Source organism: Pipistrellus hanaki, assembly GCF_964339955.1.
Source record: "Pipistrellus hanaki genome assembly, chromosome: 5".
NCBI lineage: Eukaryota > Metazoa > Chordata > Mammalia > Chiroptera > Vespertilionidae > Pipistrellus > Pipistrellus hanaki.
Window position 1 is genome coordinate 78783829 of NC_140507.1, and position 27886 is coordinate 78811714.

Below are 27886 nucleotides of genomic sequence, written 5' to 3' on the forward strand. Positions count from 1 at the left end.
ATTTCTGCGAGGTTCCTGTTTGGTCAGGGACATCACTAAATCTCTGGGTCAGACACTTCATGTGACTCACAGAACCTCAGAAGATCGTGACGTTATCCAGTCCATGTGTCCTGAATGAGCGCTTACATACACACCCTGGGGAGATGATGATTACAGGGGAGGTGGACCCATCAGTAGGAAAGGAATATGCATTTGGCCCCAAAGGTGACCTCATGGAGATCAAAATGGCAGAAAAGTTGCCTTTTATTTATGGCCACTTGGTTTCAAGGGAGCTGAATTGCTCAGAGAACTGAGCAACAGTAACACAGTTCATTTAATGAGGAGCTCTGAGAATTCAGCCTCAGACCTCCCTCTGCAGACTCACCTGCAGCTCCTCAGCCATGGATAGAGCATCCTCTCTGTGCCTAAGATCTTCACCTGCTCTGGAACCAACACCTCACTCCATTTCTTGCCCTTTCCATCTCAATTGTCCAAGGAAGGAAGGACCAGTAGAGCCAAATCCAGTGAGTAATGCCATTGGGGGTGCCAGAGTGAGCATTGTAGGAAAACATCATGGGGTGAAGTAAAGCTTTTAATAACCGTGTCTTCTGGGTGAACAGTCAGGCTGATGAAATAGTGAAAGGGATGGACTCAAGATCTTGCATATTTGGTGTCCTTAGGTCTGAAGGACTTTCTTGCAACTTATTCCTTCTCAGCCCTTTTCTTTCACCATCTCAGAGCACAATCCCATGGCCTCTCTCCTCTCATGGCAGAACCTGAATCCTTCCTTCTCTCTGCTGGGTTCTCAGGATTCTTTCTATTTGAAAATTTGCATTTCCTTTTCTTTGTGAAGCATTGACAGAGTGAGGCAGCCTTGCAGAGGAGAAAAGCACTGACTTAGAGTCAGGCAGTTGTGACTTCCAATTCACTCTTGTACAGCCAGTGCCTCATGGACTTGGGAACTATTCATAGACTCTGGGAGCTTTACTCTCATCAGCACAAGAGTAAATAGAAGGATATCTCTGAGAATGCTCACGGACCAGCAGGTGTCATGCATCAAGTGCCCAGGACCAGTGCACCTGGCTCTCTGCTGGGCTCTTCACTCTTATTATTTTCCCTCATTAGCAGGAACCTGCCTTTTAAACTGTTCTCCCATTTATTGCATTGAATTCCAGATTGTATTTACTGCCGCCTAAATTAAGACATGCCTTTCCATTGTGATCCACTATTTATGCGCACACACATATAGAAATACACACACACACATAAACACGGACAAAGAGAACCGTATACCCTCACTATGTACGATGCAGATGCACTGTAATGCTTTCTTTTGTGCCTTTTTTACTCTATTCTATTTCACCATTATGGGTCCTTTTGAAACTTCAGTATCTAAAACAATTGTCATCTCAGGCCTTTTGCACTGCCTCTTTTCCTACCTAATCCCCACCCTAAATAGCCTCAGGTCTTCCACTCTGTCTTTCTTGAGGTTTCTGTTCAATTGTCATCTGGACTTAAAGGATCCCTGAACTTCCAGTATATATTAAAACACATTTACTCTTTTATACCTACTTTTGTTTTTTATTCACATGACACCATCTGACTTTTCATATGACATATGTGTTGTATATGCATTCTCATTATCATTATACCATAAGAATTTTGTTTCTTAGCATCCTATACATTTTCCATACAGGTGGAAACTATCAATAAATATTTCTCAAGTGCATTAAGGCATTCCTCATGAAAACAGTGTAATCCATGACCACCTTGGAAACAAAGAGAGGAATTCCTAATCATAGATGTCATGGGGATGATATGTACACAAAGTAAATATTGTTTCTTTATTACAAAATGTAATTGTAGCATTTAAACTGTGCTTGTAATGGCCATTTGTGCAAAAACTAATCATGCTATTTCTTTTTCTTTTCTACTAGTCACCTCTACACCATGGAACGTGGGAATGATACTCTGATTTCAGAATTTCTACTTCTGGGATTATCAGAAAAACCAGAACTGCAACCCCTCATATTTGAGCTTTTCCTCTCCATGTACCTGATCACTGTGCTTGGAAACCTGCTCATCATCCTGGCTGTCATCTCAGACTCCCACCTCCACACACCCATGTACTTCTTTCTCTCCAACCTGTCCTTGGTAGACATCTGTTTCACCTCCACCACCGTCCCAAAGTTGCTGTGGAACATCCAGACACAGAGCAAAGCCATCACCTATGCAGGCTGCATCACACAGATGTATTTTTTTCTACTCTTTGGAGGACTGGATGACTTTCTTCTTGCTGTGATGGCCTATGACAGGTATGTGGCCATCTGCCACCCCCTGCACTATATGGTTATCATGAACTCCAGGCTCTGTGGACTACTGGTTCTAATGTCTTGGATCATGGGTACCCTGAATTCCTTGTTACAAAGTTTAATTGTGTTGCCATTGTCCTTCTGCACAAACTTGGAAATCTCACATTATTTTTGTGAACTCAAAGAGGTGCTCCAACTTGCCTGTTCTGACACCTTTCTTAATAACATCGTGCTGTATTTTGTATCTGTGTTACTGGGTGGTGGTCCCCTGGCTGGCATCATTTACTCTTACTCTAAGATAGTGTCCTCCATACGTGCAATCCCATCAGCACAGGGGAAGTATAAGGCATTTTCTACCTGTGCATCTCACCTCTCAGTTGTGTTCTTATTTTATGGAACAAGCCTAGGAGTGCATCTCAGCTCTGGTGCTAACCAAAGCTCACACTCAAGTGCAGCAGCCTCGGTGATGTACACTGTGGTCACACCCATGCTGAACCCCTTCATCTACAGTCTCAGGAACAAAGACATAAAGAGGGCCTTGAAAGGATTCTACGGGATGGCAAGTACAATGGGGACAATCATCCGGGAGTAAAAAGTGCCCTTGGTTTTGGGGCTACAGAACTAAAATCCAGAAATTGTGACTCTTTAATCACATTGTGATTTTTAGACTTGCTCCTTTTTTCTTATTTCAGAGAGGAAGGGGAAGGGAGAGAGAGATGGAAAAATCAATGAGGAGAGTTTCATATTGATAGGCTGGCTCCTACATACTCCTGGTAAATGAATCTACTACGTAGCTTGTGTCCAGACCAGAAATCCAATGCTCAACCTCTGAGAATTACAGGCCAGGCCAGACTTGCTGCTTTTATTTTTGTCCTTGAATTTCCTTTGTTTGTTTCAACTTCTCTATACACTTTATGTAACCATTTTATTAAGCTTCCTGTTTTGTCTGTTATATGGAAAGTTTCCCCTTTGTCCCTTTTTAACCTTCACAATGTTTTATCCGAAATAGTGAGAAGTTTTTATGTACTTCACCAGAAACATTGATGTCTTAAGAAAAATTTCTTCCCAAGTGACGTATGTTAGTATAAGGAATTTGTTCTCTTTTGTAGGTAGAACAGTAATAAATGGTATTACTCATGTAAAAAAAAAAAATTAGGTAGTCAAGTGCAATTTATGCCATAAAATATTTTTTTTAATTTCTTTATTGATTAAGGTATCACATATTTGTCCTCATCTTCCCCCCCCTCCATCCCCATCGCAAGCCCTTCCCCACGTATGCCCCCACCCCCCTGTTGTCTGTGACCACTGGTTAGGCTTATATGCATGCATACAAGTCTCTCCCTTCCCCTACCTCTCCTACCTGCCCTCTGAGGTTTGACACTCTGATCAATGCTTCCCTGTCTCCGGGTCTGTTTTTGTTCATCAGTTTATGATGATTCCCCCAAACTGGTATTAAGTGCTAAGGAAAAACAAAATCTAAACATTAGCTACTGAGGACCTATAGACCTGGAGGTCAATCCAGAAACACTGCCACCCAGGGGTTGAATCATAAATTGACTCTTGTGTAAACACAAATAAAGAAGTTTAAGAAATAAAGACCTACTTCCTGCTTGAAAATCAAGACTGCGGCCTGCAACACTGAGGAGCAGTGGAATACAGGGAGCTTCAGGACTGTGCTGACTAGGAGACAGGCATGCCAAACAGAACAGTAGAGGAAGTGAATGACCTTCACTACTGCACATTTTTATTTTTATTTCATTTTTTACTTAAGAAATAATATATTTTTACTTTTTCCCTCACTTGATTTTACCTTTTAAATTATTAAATTTTTATTTTCAATCAGTATTATAACTACTACTATTTTATCATTTTTAAAATAAGTGTCATTTTTAAAAAAGTGTCATTTTATTTTACTTTGGGATTACTGTTCTACATTTTATTTTCATCTTTCCTTTAGCATCATTTTACTGTATTTCAACTTTACCTTTATGCCAACACTCTCTTCCTCACTTTCCTCTTTTGTTGTGCTATTTATCTTGCCCTATTCCTGCTTTAGATATTCCCTGTTCCTTCTTTTGATCCCTGTTAAGATTTCACCCTACTTATATATCTAATTTCCAATCCCCTTCCCTAAGTCCATACACATGTCTCTCTTCTCTTTCTTCACTATCCCCCAATTTTTTTTCTTTCTCTCTGTCCTTTTGTTGTGGTTTGCTTGATTGTTGATTATGTCAGTTTCTTTACGCTTGTTTGTGAGATTGTTTTGCTTTTTCATTTTTTTTCGTTTCTGTGTGTTTTTTGCTTATGTTTTTTCTCGCCTTGCTTGATATTAGTTGTTTTTTGTAGTTTGCATTCATCTCTAGGTATTTGTTGTTGGCATTGGTTGGTATTAGTAGCTGTTCTACTAGAGTTTTATCCCCATATAAATAGTTTCCCCCCTCTTCTTACTTGTTCTCTTTCTTTTCTTTCTTACTTTTTTTCCTTTTCCCAATTTCCTTTTTACACTCTTTTTTTCTTCTTCTTTCTTTCTCATCCTCTAATTTGCCTTTCTCTGGTGGTCACGTTTATTGGGGTTATTAACAGTGTGAATACATTTGTGTTCAGTGCCTTGTGGATAGATTCCAAGAAAGTAAAAACACCAATCAGAAAGGATATATGCACCCGTATGTTCATAGCAGCACAATTCACCATAGGTAAGATTTGGAAACAGCCTAAAGGCCCATCAGCAGGTGAGTGTATTAGAAAACTGGTACATCTGTGCAATGGAATACTATGCTGCTATGAAAGAAGGCATTTTTACCATTTGCAGCAGCATGGATGGAACTGGATAGCATTATGCTAAGTGAAAGAAGCCAGGCAATGAAATAAAAATACCACATGATCTCACTCATTTATGGAAAATGAAGAACATTATAATCTGATGAATAAAAAGATAGATACAGATCCAGTGAAGCATCAAACATACTGTCAAATTACAGCTGGAAGTCTGGGGAGTGTTGGGGAGGGGGGAAAATAGATCAACCGAAGAACTTATATGCATGCATATAAGCACAATCAATGGACAGAATACTCTGGGTTGGGGGTGGGTGGGATGAGGACATGTGACAGGGGTTAGAGGAGGCTGGGGAAGGTCAATGGGGAAAGAGAGAAGATATATGTACTACTATATGTAATACTTTAAACAATAAAAATAAATAAATAAATAGATAAATAAATAGATAAATAAATAATAGGTTTAGAGACAAAAATTGACAAAGGGCCTGAATAAACACTTCTCAAAAGAGAAATCACAATGGCCAATAGACATATTAAAATCCTCAAGGTCACTAACCATCAGAGAGATACAAATTAAAACAATAATGAGGTGTTACTTCTCATCTGCCAGTATGGGAACCATTAACAAATCAACAAACAACAATTGCTGGCAAGGATGTGGAAATAGAGGAACCCTAGAATACTGCTGGTTGAATGCATACTTTTGCAGCGATTGTGGAAAATAGTATGGAATAAAAATCAAACTGTTGTTTAACCCAGAGATCCCACTTCTGGCAATATAGCCTAAGAATTCTCAAACACCAAATCAGGAAGAATATATACACCCCTATGTTCATATTTATTGACCATAGATTAGGTCTGGAAACAAACCAAATGCCCATGAGCAAATGAGTGAAGGAAAAAGCTATAGTTCATTTACACAATGGAATACTAAATTGCTGTTAAAAAGCTACCTCTTACCCTTTGTAATAGCATGGGAACTATAATGCTAAGTGAAATAAACCATCCAGAGAAATAAAAATATTACATAAGCTCACTATATGTGGAATATAATGAGCAAAATAAACTGATTAACAAAATAGGCCCACAGACATTGGATACATAGCACAGACTGATACATGACAGAGGAGGTGGAGTTGGGAAGACAAGAAGGAATTAACCAAATATGTGTACATTTGCATAACCCATGGACATCAACAATAATGTGGGAAAGGCCTGGGGTGGGGGCAAAGAAGAGAATGGGGGACATTGGGAATACTGTGAACAATAAAAAGATATCTTTGTATAAGACAATGATTTGACTTTTTTTTTTCATGGAAAATTCTAGCTTAGGAGATGACTGCTTACTACAACCTCCTTTCAGTTAGAAAGTTTTAATTTCAGACCATCTTAAGTGGTTGTATTAGATTTCTGTTTTTTTAAGGCTACTAAAATACACCCCCCACCTCTCCGCCTGGCGAGCTTTTCAGTTTTTGTATGTGGTGTTTTTTTTCCACATGACAAAATTTGGAAGAGAATAATTATTTTTCTTAGAGCTATGAAGGAGTCATAACTGTAGACAGCATTGGAATTTTCAAGCAGAAAGGGAAATAGAATTCATTAGAAAGAATACACTGCCATGACATGTTTGGCTCAGTGGATAGAGCGTCGGCCTGTGGACTGAAAGAACCCAGGTTCCATTCTGGTCAAGGTCATGTGCCTTGGTTGCAGACACATCCACAGTGGGAGTTGTGCGGGAGTCAGCTGGTCAATATTTCTCATCAATGTTTCTAACTCTCAAACACCAAATCTGTAAAAAATCAATAAAATATATTTAGAAAAAATACACTAACCAATCACTGATTCTAATGCAAAAAATCCCCTTATATATGAACATCAGTCTTCCATACTTTGCTGAGTACAGCATGAAAAGCAATACTTTGGAAGATTAAAAATGGCAGCAGAGTAGGATGATGCTGCATGGATATGCTCCCCGGATCAAGCTGGAATTATAACTGAAATACGGAAAGGCTTCCCTGAATAATCAACGGAAAACTCACAGAGGAGAACCCTGATACTCAAGGACAGAAGGTGGAGACCTTATAGAGACTGGTAGGAGAGGTGGAGGCATGAAAGTTCTTGCTGGGCACCCATAGATGGCAACAGAATTTCTGAAAAGATATCTAAGTTGTGGGGGCATGCCACCAAGAACTCTGGGACCTAATCCTGAAGCTGGGCTCCCCAAAGAAGAGCAGAAAACTGAGGAGGGTATGTTTCAATTAGTAATTTTACTAGGGACATAGCACAGGTTACCTAGGGCTCCTCAGCCACCTAGTGGACTTATACGAAGTTGCCAAGTTACTTACACATGACAGAGCATAAATTTAAACACTAGGAGACAAATATTAATTGCACTAATCACACATGATTTATTTACCTAATGTTTGGTGGGTTCCAGAACTTGGCAAGCCACCCGGAGATCCACACTAAAAGACACACACAGGACATGGTTGCAGCTGCAGCTCGGCGTCGGTCGAGGCCTCGAGGTTCACTGCTCAGAGAGTTGGTTGAACTTAAAGAGAGCTCTAGCAGAACTTTGAGCAGGAGTGGAAGGGGGAGCAGAGAACGACTGTCAGTGGGGGAGCCTTCGGGATTCTCTGGTTGATGCCTCTAACATTGCTTCTTTTATAGCCATTTCGGGGCATTCCTCTGTTCTCTGTAGGTGTCACCAGTGGGTTTCAGTGTGTATCATCAGTGGGTCTCAGGCTTGTAATGGTTCTGGTTCCAGGCAGGAGTTGCTGGGTGTTCACCCAGTTATTGGGGCGTTCACCCAGTTATGAGGGCATTCCCACAGTTACTAGGTATAATATTCACTCTTAAATATAACAGATTAATATATTAGGTATTGAATTATATAATGCTAAATGTTAAACACACTTCACAATTATAACAGGGCATGTACCCACATAACATCTATCTGTGACAAGCAGTGGGGCAAGATGTGTTAAGGAGTAGCAGCTGAAAATTAGAAAAGAACCCACAAGTGGAGACTTGGCAGATAGAGCTCAGAAGCCAGACACCCTAAGTTTCCTGGACTGAGCCATTCCCTCACACATCAGAAGACATATTTTCCACAGAGACATCAGCCTCACCTGGAGGAAAGACAGTGGATACACCCTATTGGAAAACACCTTGTCCTGAGGCCACTTAAGACATTAGATGTAACAATTAGACTTCAAGCAGAAGCAACTGCTCCACTCTGTTGCAAAAACTGTCACCACAACTGAGGACAATTGCTTAGGGGCAATTCATGTCAGAATCCAGTTAATCTATAGAAAGGGGAGATCTCTGGAGGCTTTGAGTGCCTGATTTAATTAATCAAAAACAGCCTTTAACATCATCCTGCACTAGAGATTGAGAGATATAGAGGATCTACCTAAAACATAATCACAAACCCAAACAGCAACCAAAATGAGGAAACAAAAAACAATCCCCAAATGAAAGAACTAGCTCATTCTACAGAAGAAGAGATAAATGAAGCAGAGGTAAGAAATTTATCTGAAACAGAGCTCAGAGAAATGATGTTAAAAATGCTCAATAGGTGCTCGCTTCGGCAGAACATATACTGAAATTGGAAAGATACAGAGAAGATTAGCATGGCCCCTGCGCAAGAATGACATGCAAATTCGTGAAGCGTTCCATATTTTTAGAGACCAAAGAAACAATACATGAGATCAACAAAACCAAGAGCTGGTTCTTTGAAAGGGTAAACAAGATAGATGGACCTCTAGCCAGGCTAACCAAGAAACAAAGAGAGAGGACCCAAATAAACAAAATCAGAAACGAAAGAGGTGAAATAACAACAGACCCCGCCGAAATACAAAGGATTGTTACAAAATACTACGAACAACTCTATTCCAACAAACTGAACAACCTGGAAGAAATGGACATATTCCTAGAGAAATACAACTTTCCAAAACTCAATCAGGAAGAATTTATAAATCTCAATAGAACAGTAACTTGGAAAGAAATTGAAACAGTCATCAAAAAGCTCCAGCAAACAAAAGCCAAGGGCCAGATGGCTTCACAGGAGAGTTTTACCAAACATTCAAGGAAGAACTAAAACCTATCCTCCTCAGACTATTCCAAAAGAGTCCAAGAGGAAGGGTCCTCTCTCTTTGTTTCTTGGTTAGCCTGGCTAGAGGTTCATCTATCTTGTTTATCCTTTCAAAGAACTAGCTCTTGCTTTTGTTGATCTTATGTATTGTTTCTTTGGTCTCTTCAAACTCCTTTTATGAAGCCAGCATCACCCTAATACCAAAACCAGATAAAGACAACTCAATGAAAGAGAATTACAGGCCAATATCACTTATGAACATAGATGCCAAAATCCTCAACAAAATTCTAGCAAATCGGCTCCAGCAGAGCATCACAAAGATCATACACCATGACCAAGTAGGATTTATTTCAGGAATGCAAGGATGGTACAATATCTGCAAATCAATAAACGTGATACATCACATAAACAAATTGAAAGATAAAAATCATATAGTCATATTAATTGATGCAGAAAAAGCATTTGATAAAATCCAACACCCTTTCCTGATAAAAACTCTCAACAAGGTGGGAGTATAAGGATCATACCTCAACATAATAAAAGCTATATATGATAAACCCACAACCAACATCATACTCAATGGGCAAAAACTAAAACCATTCCTCCTAAGAACAGGAAGAAGACAGGGTTGCCCACTCTCAGCACTCCTGTTTGACATAGTACTGGAAGTACTAGCCATTGCAATTAGACAAGAAGATGATATAAAAGGCATCCAAATTGGAAAAGAAGAAGTAAAGTTATCCTTAATTGCAGATGTCATGATATTGTACATAAAAAACCCAAAAGACTCCATTAAAAAACTAATTGACTTAATAAATGAATTTGGCAATGTAGCAGGGTACAAAGTTAACGCCAAGAAATCTATGGCATTTCTATACACCAATAGTGAACTTGCAGAAACAGAGACTAAAAAGGCAATCCCATTTACCATCGCACCAAAAAAATTAAGATACCCTGGAATAAACTTAACTAAGGAGGTAAAAGACCTATACACGGAAAACTGCACGACACTGAAAAAAGAGATAGAGGAAGATGTAAACAGATGGAAGAACATACCATGTTCATGAATTGGTAGAATCAACATCATCAAAATGTCCATACTTCCCAAAGCAATCTATAGGTTCAATGCACTCCCCATTAAAATACCAATGGCATACTTCACTGACCAAGAAAAAACTCTTCAAAAGTTCATTTGGAACAATAAAAGACCCCGAATAGCCACAGCAATCCTGAGAAAGAAGAGTAAAGTAGGAGGGACCTCAATACCAGATTTCAAGCTGTATTACAAGCCACTGTTCTCAAAACAGCCTGGTACTGGCACAAGAACAGACATATAGATCAATGGAATAGAATTGAGAACCCAGATATCAACCCAAATCACTATGCTCAGTTAATATTTGACAAAGGAGGCACGAACATACAATGGACTCAAGACAGTCTCTTCAAGAAATAGTGTTGGGAAAATTGGACAGATACATGCAAAAGAATGAAACTGGATCACCAACTTACACCATACACAAAAATAATCTCAAAATGGATACAGGACTTAAACATAAGATGGGAAACCATAAAAATACTAGAGGCATTCACAGGCAGCAAAATCTCAGACATATGCCAAAAGAACTTCTTCACTGATACTTCCCCAAGGGCAATGGAAGCTAAAGAGAAAATAAACAAAAGGGACTACATCAAAATAAAAAGCTTTTTTTACAGCAAAGGAAACCATCAACAAAACAACAAGAAAGCCCTCTGTATGGGAGAACATATTTGCAAATGTTACCACTGATAAAGGTTTAATCTCCAATATCTACAGACAGCTTATACAACTTATTGTAATAAAAGAAAGATAAATGACCCAATTAAAAAATGGGCAATGGACCTAAATAGAATCTTCTCAAAAGAAGACAGAAGGAAGGCCAAGAGGCACATGAAAACATGCTCAAAGTCACTAATTATCCGAGAAATGCAAATCAAAACCACAATGCAGTACCATCTCACACCTGTCAGAATGGCCAACATCAACAAATCAACAAACGACAAGTGTTGGTGAGGTTGCAGAGAAAAAGGAACCCTCGTGCACTGCTGGTGGGAATGTATCAAAATTCCAATGTCGTTTTTTCTTCCTACAAAAATAGAACAAACCAAAAATTTGTGTGGCACTGCCTAAGACCCTGATTAACCAAAGCAATTCTGAGAAAGCAAAATAAAGCTGGAGGCAACTCATTCTCTGATTTCAAACTATATTCTAAAGCCATAGTAATGAAAGCACTATAGTACTGGCATAAACACAGACATATAGATCAACAGAAAAGAACATACAGCCAAGAAATAAACCCACACAGAGAAGGTCATTAATATAGGAGAAAGGAACCAAGCATGTGAAATGAGAAAAGAACAGTATCTCCAATTAACTGTGCTGGGAAAACTGGATAACAACATGTAAAAGAATGAAACTGGGTCAGAATGAAAAAGGGTTCAGAGTGAGTCACCCCAAGACACGTACTTGGATTGTTTTTGAGCTGAAGACATCTGAGACCATGGGAGTCCATGAGAAACTTTTACCTCTCCCTTAAAGAATTTAAATTTTCAGTCTTTCACATAATAAGAGTTATCCTGCTCCTATTTAATAAAAATGTAATATGCAAATTTACCCTTTTACCCTCACACAAGATGGCCTCACCAATGTGGTCAAAGATGGTTACCACAAGATTGCTGGCAGCAGAGGGTGGTTGTGGGAGATCAGGCCTGCAGGGGAGAGCAATTAGGAGTGACTAGGCTGGCAGGGGAATACAATTAGGGATTACCAGGCTGGTAGTGGAGAGCAGTTGGGAATGATCAATCTTGGAGAAGAAGGCAGTTGAGGATGACTGGGCTGGCAGGGAAGGGCAGTTGGGAGTTACCAGGCCAGCAGGGGAGGGAAGTTGGGGGTGTTCAGGCCAGCAGGGTAGGGCAGTTTGGACAATTGGGACCATAGGGGAGAAGTTGGCATTGATGAGGCTGGCAGGGGAGTAGTTAGGGGGTGATCAGGCTGGCAGGCAGGCGAGCAGTTGGGAGCCAGCAGTCCCGGATTGTGAGAGGGATGTCTGACTGCCAGTTTAGGCCAGATCCTTTTAGGCCTGAACCAGCAGTTGGACATTCCTTGAGGGGTCCCAGATTAGAGAGGGTGCAGGATGGGCTGAGGGACACCCCCTGGCCCCTCAGTGCACAAATTTTGTGCACCAGGCCTCTAGTCAGAGGTAACATTTATGACCTATATATGGGGCAGGGTAAATTTCTACAATTACTGAATATCTGCTCTTTTTATTGTTATGCAATGTCCGTCCTTCCTCCCTTCTAAAGCCTCAAGAGCTTTTAACCCCATCTTTAGCTCAGAATGTCATATATATACTACCTCACTGCTCTTCCTGTCTCTGAACCGCACACGTATGAGTAAACTCCACTGGGAGATAGATATTTGGTAATATCTAAAATAATAATTTTTCCAGATTCATGACACACCTACTACATGAGTACTCATGTTACCATCACCCAATAAGTTCCCTTTTTATGTTAAATTTAATGATTTTATTTTGAAATAAGTAATATATGAAATTTTATTTTTTACTAGAAGCAGTTTCAAACAAGCAGAGGGAGAAACTTCACATTACACAATAGATATGTCTAGGGAACAAAGTTTATTTGGAATTACACACAGGAATAGACAGAATTTGTGTGATATTTACACAAGAATTAATATGTTATAAACTTCCCCTTTTGAAATCCCTGAGTAACCTAGACAACTAACCACATGAATGACCCTTCTTTTCCTTCCACTGCCTCAATTCTTGTTCTTAGGTTTTAAATAAAATCAAACTCAAGATATATAAAGTACTCATACAACTCAACAAATGGAAGACAAATAGCCCAATCATAAAATAGAATACCAAAATAGAGATTTCTCCAAAGGACACAGAAATGGCCAACAGTCATATGAATAAATCCTCAATGACACTACTCATCAGAGAGATGCAAATTAAACCGAAATGAGGTGCCTCCTCATACCTCAATAATTTCCAGTCAAGGCACATGCCCAGGAAGTGAACTGGATACCAAGGTGGGGATATCCTTGTAAGGATGTAGAGAAATGAGAACCCTATTACACTGCTGTTGAGAATGTAGATTGGTACAGTTTCTGGAGGAAACAGTGTGGAGTTTCCTCAAAAAAATTAAAAATGGAACTGCCATTTGACCAGTGATCCCACTTCTGGGAATATAACCTAAGACATCTGAAACACTAATCAGAAGGAATATTTGTACCTCTATGTTCAGAGCAGCATTATTTAAATAGCTAAGATCTAGAGACAACCGAGGTGCCCATCCATTGAAGAATGGATAAAAACAAACCAGTGGTACATTTACACAATGGAATACTATGCAGTGGTTAAAAAAAAAAAAAGGATCTTTTACCCTTTGAAATAGCATGGAGGTGCCTGGAGATTATTATGCTCAGTGAAATAAGTCAGTCTGAGAAAGACAAGTATCACATGATTGCACTTATATGTGAAATCCATGAACAAAATAAAGTGCCAAACAAAATAGATCCAGAGACATGGAAGCATGCAACAAACTGTGGGTCCTCAGAGGGAATTGGTGGATGGAAGAAAAGAAATAAACCAAAGAACTTACATGCATATATGAATAACCCATGGACACAGATAATAGTGGGGTGAAGGCCTGGGAGGGGAGAGGTTCAGGAGAGGGGAGAAATGAGGTCATTGGGGGGAAAAAGGAGGATATCTATACTTTCAATAATAAAGATACATTTTAAAAAAGCAAACCCACAAAACCATAGGCATCATGCCCTTGGACATCAAAAGAGGCAGAATCCTTCAGCCCAAGTCCATTTCTCTCTATCTCATTCACACACACACATGCATATACACAGATTCCCTTGTGGTTTATGGGATTACAAATCTGTGAGTAATAAACCTTATGTTTTCATAGTTCCATGATGGTTGTTGTAATTATCAGAAGGAACACAAGAGTCCATCCACCCAGGACTTTGACTCTGGTCTCGATCCCCAAGAGGGGATATGCAATAGGGGGCATGCAGGAGGAAGAGTAGTAGGAACCCAGTTGGTTGTCACTATTCCTATTCTATTACATCACTATCAATAGCCTGATAATTAAAGGGAACAATAATAAAATCCTATATAATAATAGAGTAATATGAAAATTAACCATTATTCCACAACAAAAATGGCAGTGCCCATAGCCACAAGATGGCGGCACCCAGTGCCTTAGTCCTGCTGGAGTACACCAAAGCCGCAAGATCCCCCAGGCATGGTGGTAGCCTGGGCTGGGGTCTCATGCTGGCAGGGCCTGGCACCCCCACTGCATGATCACCATGCCAGCGGCTGCAGCCTGGGCTGGGTTCTCAGCCTGGCCAGGATGCGAACCCCTTCTAGTGGTGGCAGCCTGGGGTCTCAACCACTGAGTCACACCAGCCAGGCAGATATGGAGGAATTTTAAATGTTTCTTTTTAAAAATACATATTTTATTGATTTTTTACAGAGAGGAAGAGAAAGGGATAGAGAGCTAGAAACATGTATGAGAAACATTGATCAGCTGCCTTCTGCACACTGGGTATGTGCCCCCAACCAAGGTATATGCCCTTGACTGGAATTGAACCCTTGAGTCTGCAGGCCAATGCTCCATCCACTGAGCCAAACCAGTTAGGGCTATCCACTATGCTAAAGAAAAAAACACTATCTAATAAAGAGGGATTATGCAAGGGAGGGCATTTGGGGGTGACCGTGGTTTTAGAGAAGGGCAGTTGGGAATAATTGGGCTGGCAGGGGAGCAGTTAGGTATGGATCAGGCTGGTAGGAGAGTGATTAGGGGGTGACCAGACTGACAGGCAGAAGCAGTTAGGGGCAATCAGGAAGGCAGGCAGATGAGTATCTGGGAACCAGCAGTCATAGATTGTGAAAGCGTTGTCAAACTGCCTGTTTAGGTATCCATGGGATCAGGCCTAAAAAGGCAGTTGGACATCCCCCAAGGGGTCCCAGATTGGAGAGAGTGCAGGTTGGGCTGAGGGACACCCTCCTCCCGTGCACAAATTTTGTGCATCAGGCCTCTAGTCTATAATATCAGGAAAAGCAGTCAAGGTAGCAATGTAGAGAGAATGAGGGACACCTGGTGAAAACTGAGGTTTCAGATTTTGTGGAATGAAATTATATATAATGGATTAGGTAGCCAAGTGTTGTTTTTCTACATGAGTAATACCACTTATTACTATTCTACCTTCAAAACAAGAAAAAATTACTTACAATGATATATGTCATTTGAGAAGAAATTTTCTTAAGACATCGATGTTTCTAGTGAAGTAAATGAAAACTTCTCACTATTTCTGACCAAGGTTGGGGAAAACTTTGTGAAGATTAAAAAAGGACAAAGGGAAACACTGTCTCTATAACAGACAAGGCAGAAAGCTTAGTAAAACGGTTCCTTAAAATGTACAGAGAAGTTGAAACAAACAAAGGAAATTCAAGGGCAGAAATAAAAGGAGCAAGTCTGGCCTGGCCTGTGTTTCTCAGTGGGTGGGCATTGGCCCATGAACCAGGCGGTAAATGTTGAATTTCCAGTCAGGGCACATGCCCTGGTAGTGGGCTGGATACCAAGGAGGGGATATTCAGGAGGCAGCCAATCAGTAATTTTCTCTCATCATTGATGTTTTTATCTTTCTCTCCCTCCTTCCTCTCTGACATCAACAAAAATATCATTAAAAAAAATAAAAGGAGCAAGTATATGAAAAATACAATGTGATTAAAGAGTCACAATTTCTGGTTTTTAGTTCTGTAGCCCCAAAACAAGGGCACTTTTTACCCCAGATGATTGTCCCCTTTGTAACTGCCATTCCAAAAATTCTTTTCATAGCCCTCTTAATGTCCTTGTTCCTGAGACTGTAGATGAAGGGGTTCAGCATAGTGTCACCACGGTGTACATCACCGAAGCTGCTGCACTTGAGTGTGGTAGCAGCAGAGCTGAGATGCACTCCTATGCTTGTTCCATAAAATATGGAGACAACTGAGAGGTGAGAGGCACATGGACAAACTGCTAATATATGGTAGATCTGAGATTCAAAAGCAGTTTTCTGATTCCCACAGTTATGCATTTGATATCCTTTAGAAAGTCTTTAATCATTTCATCATTAAATATCTTCTGCTATTGTTATGTGTTGTATATTTCTGTTGCAAATGATGCATTTATTCCCTTTGCTCATTTTTCTAGTGGGATGTAAATCAGTAAGGCATCTTCACATTGTAAGATATAATTCCTTTTACCTGAGAATTCATTGTTTTTGGCTGCTTTATTAGCTGTTCTGAGCATCATGGGGATATTGTTGTGGGGTTGAACCCTGGGTTCAATATAAGACCACCGGTGGCTGATGATTAAACAAAGAAGGCAAAGATTTATTGAAATATCTGGCCAGGACAGCCACAGGAGCACCACACGCAGGTGGACTCTACATGACTGCGTGGCTTTAGGGGCAGATAGTTATTTTTAAAGGTTCTGAGAAGGAAAACCCCTATTTTACAACCAACTGTTGTTTGGAATTTTCTGCTGTTCTTCCTAGATAAAATGTTGCTTTCTGGTTTGCTTTAGCCCGTTTGAAGAATGATGAAGATAAACTTAGCTGTCTGACATTGTAGGCCAGAGACCAGATATGCCCACAATCACAATACCATGCTAGGTGCATTTTTTTTAAATTGGATAGAACTGTGTTGTTTTTCAAGGCCAGCATCGAGATAACCACTAAGTGCGCATAGTGGCTCTTTAATAAAAAAATAAAAAAATAAAAAAATAGGAAGTTATGCCTGTAACCTTGTTTAGAATTTGAATTCATCTTATTTCAGACATAATCATTGGAATTTGAATGCTGCCAGAAGTGAAATAGCTAGCTCCTCATTACAAATTCTCTGGAAGCACTTGAGCATTTTAGATATATGGTATCCCCCCGCCCCCTCATACATGTCTATATCTTTCCTCTCTCTGTTTAGAAGTGCATTTTATGTTTTGTTAAATAAAGGACTCCAAATGGTCATCTGAATACAGAACCCATGGGAGACTTACCAACTGAATTTGAAACTATTTTCACATTCTTCAGGGTAAAGATAATCTGACATTGACACCTTCCTTGGATCACTTCTTTCCTAATTATTGTGGCTGGAGTAAGTAGAGCCTTGTAGTAACAAGGACCTACCAGGTCACAGTCACAGTGCACTCTGAGGGTCAGTTGTGTGCGTGTGCCTGTGCGTGTGTGCGTGTCTGTATGTGTGTGTGTGTGTGTGTGTGTGTGTGTGTGTGTGTGTGTGTGTTGGTTGATTTGTGCTTATGTATTTTGTGGGGACTGAACAGTTGAACAGTAGCAGTACCTGAGCCCATACACTCTAAATGTGACCCTTAAATGTGTTTTTATTGATTTTAGAGGAAAAAGAAGGGGGAGGGATAGAGAGACAGGAAAATTGATGAGAGAGAAATATCGATTGACTGCCTACTGAATGCTTCCTACTGTAGGTCGAGCCCACAACCCTGGACCAGGAAACAAACTGGTGTCCTCTTGGTTCATAGGTCGATGATAAACCACTGAGCCATATCAGCTGGGCCTAAGTAACAAATTTATTAACCTTTCTGCTTTATTTAGGAACTGTTTTCCCCTTTGTCTTTGTTCTTATTTTTACAGTTTTCCCAGCCTTACTCAGAAATACTTACAAATTCCAGTTAATTTCATGGGCAACAGAGAGTTCTTTAGACACATACAACAGCATGATATTTATCAGAAGGAAGGAGGTGGGGGTATTAGAAGGTAAAGGGCACCAAATATATGGTGACAAAGATAATTTGACTGTGGGTGTTGGATATACAATGCAATATACAGAACATGTATCATAGACATATACACTTAAAATCTGTATGGTCTTGTTATCCAATATCACCCCAATAAATTTAGTTTAAAAAGAGCATTATTGGTACATCTACACAGTGGAATACTGTGCTGCTATAAAAAGGAAGGAACTCCTACCCTTTGCAACAGTATGGATGGACCTGGAGAGCATTATGCTAAGCAAAAGAAGTCAGTCAGAGAAAGATGAATATCACATGATCTCTCATTTGTGGAATATAATGAACAACATAAACTGATAAACAATAACAGATCCAGAGACAGAGAAGCATCGATCAGACTGTAAAACCTCAGAGGGAATGTAGGAGAGGGTGGGGATAATGGGAAGAGATCAACTAAAGGACTGTATGCATGCACATAAGCATAAACAATGGACACAGACACCAGGAGGTTGAGATCATGGGTAACGGGGATTGGGGGGGGGGGGGGAAGGGGCATCAGGACACATGTAATATCTTAACCAATAAAGAAAAAATTTAAAAAGTGAAATATTTCTTCCCTGATTTCATGAATAGTTATATGCAATTTTATCTTATTTTTAAGATTAACTAAAGGCCAAATGCACAAAATTCTTGCACTGTGGGTCAGGGTGTCCCTCAGCCCAGCCTGCACCCTCTCCTATCCGGGACCCTTCTGGGATGTCCAACTAATTTTTTAGGAAACTCCATACTATTTTCCACTGTGGTTGCACCAGTCTGCATTCCCACTAGTAGTGCAAGACGGTTTCTTTTTCTCTACATCCTTTGTTGATCTGTTGATGATAGCCATTCTGACAGGTGTGAGGTGAGATAGTACCTCATTGTCATTTGAATTTGCATCTCCTGGATGATTAGTGACTTTGAGCATTTTTCATATATCTCTCTGCCTTCTTAATGTCCTCTTTTGAAAAGTATCTATTTAGTTCCTTTGCCCATTTTTTTGATTGAATTATTTACCTTATTTTGTTGTCTGAGTTCCCTGTAAATTTTGGACATTAAAGCCTTATCTGAAATATAATTGGAAAATATGTTCTCCCATGTAGTGGGCTTTCTTGTTGTTTTGTTGCTGGTTCCTTCAGCTGTGCAGAAGCTTTTTTATTTTGATATAGTCCCATTTGCTTATTTTCTCTTTAATTTCCATTGCCCTGGGAGCTGTATTGGTAAAGATATTGCTATGACCTATGTCTGATATTGTGCTGCATATGCATTCTTCTAAGACTTTTATGGTTTTCTATGTTATGTTTAAGTCCTTTATTCACTTTGCGTTTATTTCTATCTATGGCTCTTTTTACTTCTGAGTCATTTCTAGGTTTCTGTCTTCTAGCTCACTAATTTTCTCTTCCATCTGGCCTACTCTATTTCCAGTGCTCTCTGATTCATTCCTCATTTAATTTATTAAGTGTTTCAGCTCCACAATTTCTGTTTGGTCCATTTTTATGTCTATAACGTCATTAGTAAAATATTCCTTCTGGTAATTAATTTTCTCTCTGAGCTCACTGAATTACCTTTCTGAATTCCTTTGTATCTTATTGAGCTTCTTCATAACTACAATAGAAAATCCTCTGTCATTTAGGTCACAGGCTTCCGTAACTTTGAGTTTGGTTTCTGGAAACTGTTATTTTTGTGCTTCCATGTTACATTGGTTGTTCATGGTACATGCTAGATTATTTCTCTGCCTGAAAATTTGAGGTAGTGAGCTTTTTAATTGTGTTTTGCTCTCAACAATCCAACAGGTTGATTGGTGGGGCATTTTCTTTTGTTTTTCTATAGGTGGTGTTGTAGTTCAAGTTTTTGTTTTCTTCTACCTGCACCATTTGGCCTCTAAAATTACAGTGGAACAGCATCAGTTTGGTTAAGGAAAGTGGTGCTCACCCACTGGATGTTGGTTGTTCCCTCTGTGACTGGTTCGCCTCAAGTCCAGGGCACTAGGACAGTGGTGGGGGTATATGGTGGGTAGTGAAGAACAAGTTTAACAAGTTCCCAGTGCTCAATCCTTGTTACACCCCATTGTGTATTTGAAGGAATCTCTACTGCCTCTACTGAGCTCTTCCAAAATGAATGGAAAAGGCAGTGGAAGTTCATAATTTTGGGACTCCACACCCATGCCAGCAATGGCTGCTGGCCCTGCTATATTACTTTAGGAATCTCAGTTTTCTCCACCTGACCCTATTGAGTTGGGTGAAGTTATAGAGGCTAGTTTATGTTCTTCTGGCTCTTACCTTTCTGGCAATATTAGCAGACAGCACCTCAGCACAATATTGGCAGGGCCTCTCAGCTTTTTAAAGGAGATTCTGCCAGGATGGTGTGGCTACAGAAGCAAGTTCTAGATCTCTCAGATGCAGATCCACGCCCTGTCAACAATGGCTGTTGGCACCACTGTGATGTGTAAAACTTCCCATCCACATCTACTGGGGTCTGCCATTATGAGGAAGGGAGAAGGAAGATATTTTTCCAGGGGGAACTTCTGACCCTCTTACAATCCAAGATGCCACTCATGCTGCACTTAGGAAATCTTGAATGAAATAGTGTATATATTTTTAATACTTTTAGCTGAACTCTACAATATCACTTACTTTTCACATCAACTCCATAAGGTAGATAACATTTCCTGAATTTGTAAATAAAGAACCAAAAAGGCCTAAAAGTTTTCTTTCTTGTCATGAGGAAATACACTCAATAGGTAAGTATAAACTTGTGTATGCAGAATCTGAACTACTGAGTCTAACACTTGACCCCTAATGTCAAGTGTTAGACTCAGGAGTTATATGTGGAAGGGCTCTTAGTAAAATGACCTGAAAATACCTACATCTAAGTCTAACACTGGCTCATGACATTGATACTCAAAGTGGTACACAGACCAGGACTTGTTGAATTAATATTAATTGATAAATAATTACAAATACAGCACCTTTGGGTAAAAGGGTTAAAGAGAATGAACCGGTTCAGAGAAAAACTTAGTGTACTTAGCACATATCTTACAGAAAGCTTGCAACCTTGAGCACCTTATAGCCCAGATAACCACTAACCTTCTGATGCTGAGAGGAACCAAGGATGGACCGGACCCTTATGTCAGCAGAGTGGCTCACAGCCAGCAAAAATAAACATAAACCTACCTCTCTCTGCTCTCTTCACTGATACCTTTCTTGGTCTCAGTTCATCTGCACCCAGGTATCCGGAATTAAAATCTCCTTTGATACATAATGGCCTCATATCATAGGTGCATAACCTTGGCCAACTCCAATCCTTTCACTCAGTCCACCATGTAGCTGCCAAATCAGAATCCACTATTGAACAGATTGCCAAATGTTTCATTTACACATTAATCTTAGAGAAGTTATGGCCTAAAATGCTGTTTGTCAAACTTCCCACTATTCACATGTGTTCTAGATAATTTTTTACAGTGTGGATATTGAGTAGCATTCCTGCCTTTGAACCTTCAGTGGCAGAAACATTCTTCCAGTTGTGATCACCAAAAATTTCTTCAGGCAATGCCAAATGTCCCTGCAGGCTAACCCACGCCTGGCTGAAAAGCCCTGGCTAGAACATGAGAACTAGAAAAAAAGTAATGGAGGTCAAATAATAGTTCATCCCATGCTCAGCCAATCGTTTTGGCCAGATCATATTTCTGAACAAATTTCTCAAATGTAGAATGAAGTTTGTATGGGTATCAACAAATGGAGTTTTGTACAAGTTAAATGAGATAATCTATATGAGACTCTAAGCTTGGTTCACTATGCACAAAAACTTCTAAGTACATCATATTATTAACCAACGTTTTGTCATTCTTGAAGTGCTAAATGGCAGCTCTTAAACTCCAAAGCCAAAGATGTACTGACGTTTTTATAAGAAAGGAACACTCGTCTATGTCTTGTTGACCAGGGTAATAACAATTTCCTAGAGATATCACTTGCTCCAATCCAGAAGTCATTACTTTGGAGGTCCATGAGTCCTAGTCTGGATAGGCTATTTAATCTTAGATGTAGAGAAAACATTAACTCAAGATTGAGGTAAGATGCAAGGATATTAAAACTCTGGTAGGCAGGTGAATTTACAGAGAAGGAGTAATCAAAACTGGATTCACCTGACTTCTAATTAGGCCTCTTGGGAGGAGAAATAGCAGGAATAATTTCCTCTGTGTTGAGACCAGGGTCTCTCAGAGAAGTAATGTGCTCAGAGGAGGGAGTAACAGTGGTAACAATGCCTAATGAGCAGGAATGGGGAGCTGTATATATCTCCTCTACTGTAGTCCCTCAGAGTGGCCGTTCTTGAACTTGACAGGGCATGATTGTTCCTTTTGGATTCTTATGTCTGACACTGGAACTGATGCTTCCCTCCTTCCTGTTGTTGTGTATGGGAACAGAGCTTCAGTCTCCTCCATCAAACATCCAGAATTCAGATTTGCACACATAGACCTTGTTCTCAGGAATCCCACCCAGGTGAGCCAGAAGGCCCATTAGGTACTTCAAGAAATGTTCGGTGATGTTAGAAATAGGGAACTTTTACCTGAGGCTACCAGATGTCAAGCCAGTCTATCCTGAAGCTGAAAATTTCTCACATATGTTTGCTTGGTAGACTCATTGATTTGTATTGAATTTAACATGTTAAAAAAAAGTGTCTTTTGGATTCAAATGCATTGTTGTAGTTAAGTCATGGCAAAGGAAGTTCAATTGAATGGAGCTATAAAGAGGTTTCAGTAACATTAGAACAGATCTGAGTTTTGCAGGGAAGAGGAGGTGTAAAATGGAGTATTAAGTGTGAAGGCCTGTGCAGTGAACTGAGGGCATTTCTTTCTGTGTTTATGATGGAATGTATTTGAGCATGCTCCATTTTTAGTAGGAATCCTCAGATCAAAGGAGAAAAATATTACTTTGCAACACTTTTTGAGACATATAATTCACAATACGGTTTTGCATGTTGGCTATTCTGAAAATAATATGAAAAGTTGTATTTAATATGCAAAAAGAGTTTGCCAATGAGCTTTAAAATTATTCTGTTATCTAGATGTAGGGAAGCAATACAGACATTAGAAAGGTTGAAGAAAAATTAGGCTTCAGCTCATGACCAGTAATAACCACTCATTTACTAATGGGAAGGAACTATGCCAAGCTTTTCATATATAGTAACTAACCCTGTCAACCACCTGCAGACAAAGGAAATTTCCACTATTTGAGTGAGTGTGTTATAATCTAGATGATTCAGTTGGCTCTCCACAGACAAACAACTAATCTATGGTAGATCGGAGATTCAAAAGCAGTTTTCTGATTCCCACAGTTTTGCATTTGATACCCTTTCGATAGTCTTTAATCATTTTGTCATTAAATACCTTCTTCTATTGTTATGTGTTGTATATTTCTGTTGTAAATTGTGCATGTTCCCTTTGCTCATTTTTCTAGTGGGATGTTAAATCAGTAAGGCATCTTCACATTGTAAGATATCATTCCTTTCTCCTAATAATTCATTGTTTTTTGATGCTTTATCAGCTATTCTGGGCGTAATGGGGACATAGTAACAGAAATATGAATGTTGCCAGAAACAAGGAAGCTTACTTCTCATCACAAACTCTCAAGAACCACCTGAGCATTTTATTTTTAAAAAAATCTTTATTGAAAGTATTACATAGGTCCTTCCTTTCCCCCATTCACCTCTCCCCACCCCAGTCCCTCACCACCCCATCGTCTCCATCTATAGGTTGTTCAAATATGCACACAAGTTCATTGGCTTATCTCTTCCCACCCACCTCTCCATGTCTTCCCTCTGAGGTTTAATGGTATGTTAATGCTTCTGTGACTCTGGGTCTATTTTTGATCATCAGTATATTTTGTTCATTAGATACCACATATGGGTGAGATCATATGATATTTATCTTTCTCTGACAGCCTTATTTCACTCAACATAATACTCTCCCAAGTCCATCCATCCTGTTTCAAATGGTAAGAGTTCTTTCTTTTTTATTGCCATGTAGTATTTTGTTGTGTTAGTGTACCACAGTTTTTTTATCCACTCATCTGCTGGTGGGCACTTAGGCTGTTTCCAAGTCTTAGCTATAAATTGCATTGGAATGAACATAGGGATGCATATATTCTTTCTGGTGAGTGTTTCAAGTTTCTTAGGATATATTCCTAGAAGTGGGATGACTGAGTCAAATGGAAATTGCATTTTTAATTTTTAGAGGAAACTCCATACTGTTCCCCACAGTGGCTGCACCAGCCTGCATGCTCATCTGCAGTGTACTAGGGTTGAGCATTTGAGATCTTTTTCCTAACACACGTTTACATCTTTCCCCTCTCTGAATTTGAGGTGCTTTTGATGTTTTCTTTTTTTTTTAAATATATATTTTATTGATTTTGTACAGAGAGGAAGGGAGAGAGATAGAGAGCTAGAAACATCGATGAGAGAGAGTCATCGATCAGCTGCCTCTTGCACCCCCCCTACTGGGGAAATGCCCACAACCAAGGTACATGCCCTTGACCGGAATCGAACCCGGGACCCTTCAGTCCCCAAGCCGATGCTCTATCCATTGAGCCAAACCGGTTTCGGCTGATGTTTTCTTAAATCAAAGACTACAAAAGTCATCTGAGTACAGAACCCATGTTTACATACATGTTCATGTGAGACTTACCGACTGAATTTGATACTCTTTTCAGGTTCTTCAGGGTAAAGATAATCTGGTGTTGACATTTTCCTTGGATCAGTTCTTTCCTAATTATTGTGGCTGGAGTAAGTAGATCCTGGTAGCAACAAGGCCCTAGCAGGTCAGAGTGCACTCTGAGCGTTTGTTGTGTGAGTGTGTGTGTGTGTGTGTGTGTGTGTGTGTGTTGGTTCGTTCTTGTGAATTTTGTGAGCCCTGAACAGTTGAAGAGCAGCAGTACCTGAGCACAAAACCCTCTAAATGTGACCCTTAAAATAAAGGTGCCAGTATGTGAGGAAATAAATGAATTTGAAAAATAATTTCAACTGAAAGGATTTTTTGGAAATAAAATGATACATTGGTGGGAACAACAGATAACGAAGGCTTTCCTGTGTCTTAAAGTTTGAGCAACAGCAAAGAGGCCACCTCATTCCCCACTTCCCCTGACCTCTTCTTCAACTCCCCCTGACCTCTTTGCTCATCCCTCTTGCTCACTCCCCTCTAGGCACTGTCTCCTTTTGCAGCCTTAACTATCTGAGACAGTGTGATTCTCAGAGGCTTTGCTTGGCTCTTTCAGCAACAGGGCACACACCTCCCCCAGTATCTTTGTGTCTTCCTTGAGGTCTTTATTCAAATGTCACCTTGTTTGCAGGGCTTTCTGAACTCCCAGTAAAAATAAACTAACATCCTCATGTCCACCGTCTCTTATAACTATGTATTTTTAACAGCACCTTTCTCAATCTGCCATGACTTGTTTTATTGAATATATGTTTTTATCATCATTATATTCTGGGTTTTTGTTTCCTAGCATGCTATAGAAATGGTCAGTACTCAACATATATTCCTAAAGTACAGCAAAGCAATTTACACAAAAAGAGCGCATTATATGACCTCCTGGGAAAAAGATCTATATGGGATAGAAACTCCTAAAGAATGATGTCAGGGGAGATCCATAAAGATGACAAGATCTATTCAAAATCCATATATTGATTCTGGTCCTTGCCAGTTCTGCCGAGTGGTTAAAGTAGCAGCACACTATAGGGACTCGAGTTTGATTCCCAGTCAAGAGCACCCACCTTGGTTGCAGGCTCGATCCCTGGTCACAATTAGGCTGTGTATGGGAGATATCATTGTATGTGTCTCTCTCACATCGATGTTTCTCTCTGTCTCTCTCCCTAATTTCCTCTCTTTCACTCTCTAAAACAATCAATGAGAAAAATATCCTTAGATGATTTTTCAAAAAAGTATATTAATTCGTGTGACAAAATACATATGGTTGTAGTTCAACTGTTACACTTTTGTGTAAAAATTAATCATATTTTTGTTCTTAGTCATCATCTCTACTACATGGTACAAGGCAATGATACCTCAATTTCAGAATTTATTCTCCTGGGATTTTCAAAGGAACTAGAACTGCAGCCCCTCATATTTGGGCTTTTCCTCTTCATGTACCTGACCACTGTATTGGGAAACTTGCCCATCATCCTGGCCGTCAACTCAGACTCCCACCTCCACATGCCCATGTACTTTTTCCTCTGCAACCTGTCCTTGGTAGACATCTGTTTCACCTCCACGACCGTCCCAAAGATGCTGGTGAACATCCTGACAAAGAACAAAGTCATCACCTATGAAGGCTGCATCACACAGATTTATTTTTTCATACTCTTTGCAGTGTTGGACGAATTGCTCCTGACTATAATGGCCTATGACAGGTATGTGGCCATCTGTTACCCCCTGCATTACACAGCCATCATGAACCCCCGGCTCTGTGGACTGCTTGTTCTGGTGTCCTGGATCATGAGTGCCCTATATGCCTCGTTACAAAGCTTAATGGTGTTGCAATTAACCTTCTCTACAGACTTGGAAATTCCTCACTTTTTCTGTGAACTCAATCAGATGGTCCAACTTGCCTGCTCTGACACCTTTCTTAATAACATGGTGATGTATTTTGGAGTTGTGTTGCTAGGTGTTGGTCCTCTTGTTTGTATCCTTTACTCTTATTCTAAAATAGCGTCCTCCATATGTGCAATTCCATCAGCACAGGGGAAGTATAAAGCATTTTCTACCTGTGCCTCTCACCTCTCAGTTGTTTCCTTATTTTATTGTGCAAGCCTAGGAGTGTATCTCAGCTCTGCTGCTATCCAAAGCTCACATTCAAGTGCAGCAGCCTCAGTGATGTATGCCGTGGTCACACCCATGCTGAACCCTTTCATCTACAGTCTGAGGAACAAAGACATAAAGGACGCTCTGAAAAGATTTGTTGGGATGGCAGGCATAAAATGTCCAGTTCTCCTAGGGCCGAGGAAGTGCCCATAGTTGCAGGGATCAAAGTTTTGGAATCAGAAATTGCTATTCTTTCATTAGCATGTGGTTGTAGCACTTGCTTTTTTAATTTTCTTTCTGGAATTTCTATTTCTTATTATCAACTTCTCTATATAATTTAAGTAAGACTTTAAGTATGATTTTATTGAATTTAGAGGGATAAGAAAGTAGAGGGATAGAGAGACAGGAAAAATTGATGAGAGAGAAATACCGATTGGCTGCCTACTGCATGCTCTCTACTGTAGGTCAAGCCTGCAACCCTAAACCAGGAAACAAATTGGTGGCCTCATGATCAACCACTGAGCCATATCAGCTGAGCATAAGTAACCACTTTATTAAGCTTTCTGCTCTGTTTATGAACTGTTTTCCCCTGTGTATTTGTTCCTATTTTTACAGTTTTCCCAACCTTACTCAGAAATACTTAGAAATTCCATTTTATTTCATGGGCAACAGAGAGTTATTTAGACACAGACAACAGCATGATATTTACCAGAAGGAAGGAGGTGGGGGTATTAGAAGGTAAAGGGCACCAAATATATGGTGACAAAGATGATTTGACTGCGGGTGGTGGATATACAATGCAATATACAGAACATGTATCATAGACATATACACTTAAAATCTGTATGGTCTTGTTATCCAATGTCACCCCAATAAATTTAGTTTAAAAAGTGCATAATTGGTACATCTACACAGTGGAATACTGTGCTGCTATAAAAAGGAAGGAACTCCTACCCTTTGCAACAGTATGGATGGACCTGGAGAGCATTATGCTAAGCATAAGAAGTCAGTCAGAGAAAGATGAATATCACATGATCTCTCATTTGTGGAATATAATGAACAACATAAACT

General features: G+C 39.8%; 1 protein-coding gene across 1 annotated transcript; it reads left to right on the top strand.

Moving 5' to 3' along the window:
- Nucleotides 1-1929: 1929 nt before the first annotated feature.
- Nucleotides 1930-27028, top strand: LOC311622600 (olfactory receptor-like protein OLF4; the record flags this gene model as incomplete). Its single annotated transcript, XM_084883858.1, has 2 exons — nt 1930-2294; nt 26425-27028. 2 exons carry the CDS (start codon nt 1930-1932, stop codon nt 27026-27028), a joined length of 969 nt encoding a protein of 322 aa, XP_084739984.1.
- Between the last annotated feature and the right edge of the window lie 858 nt (nt 27029-27886).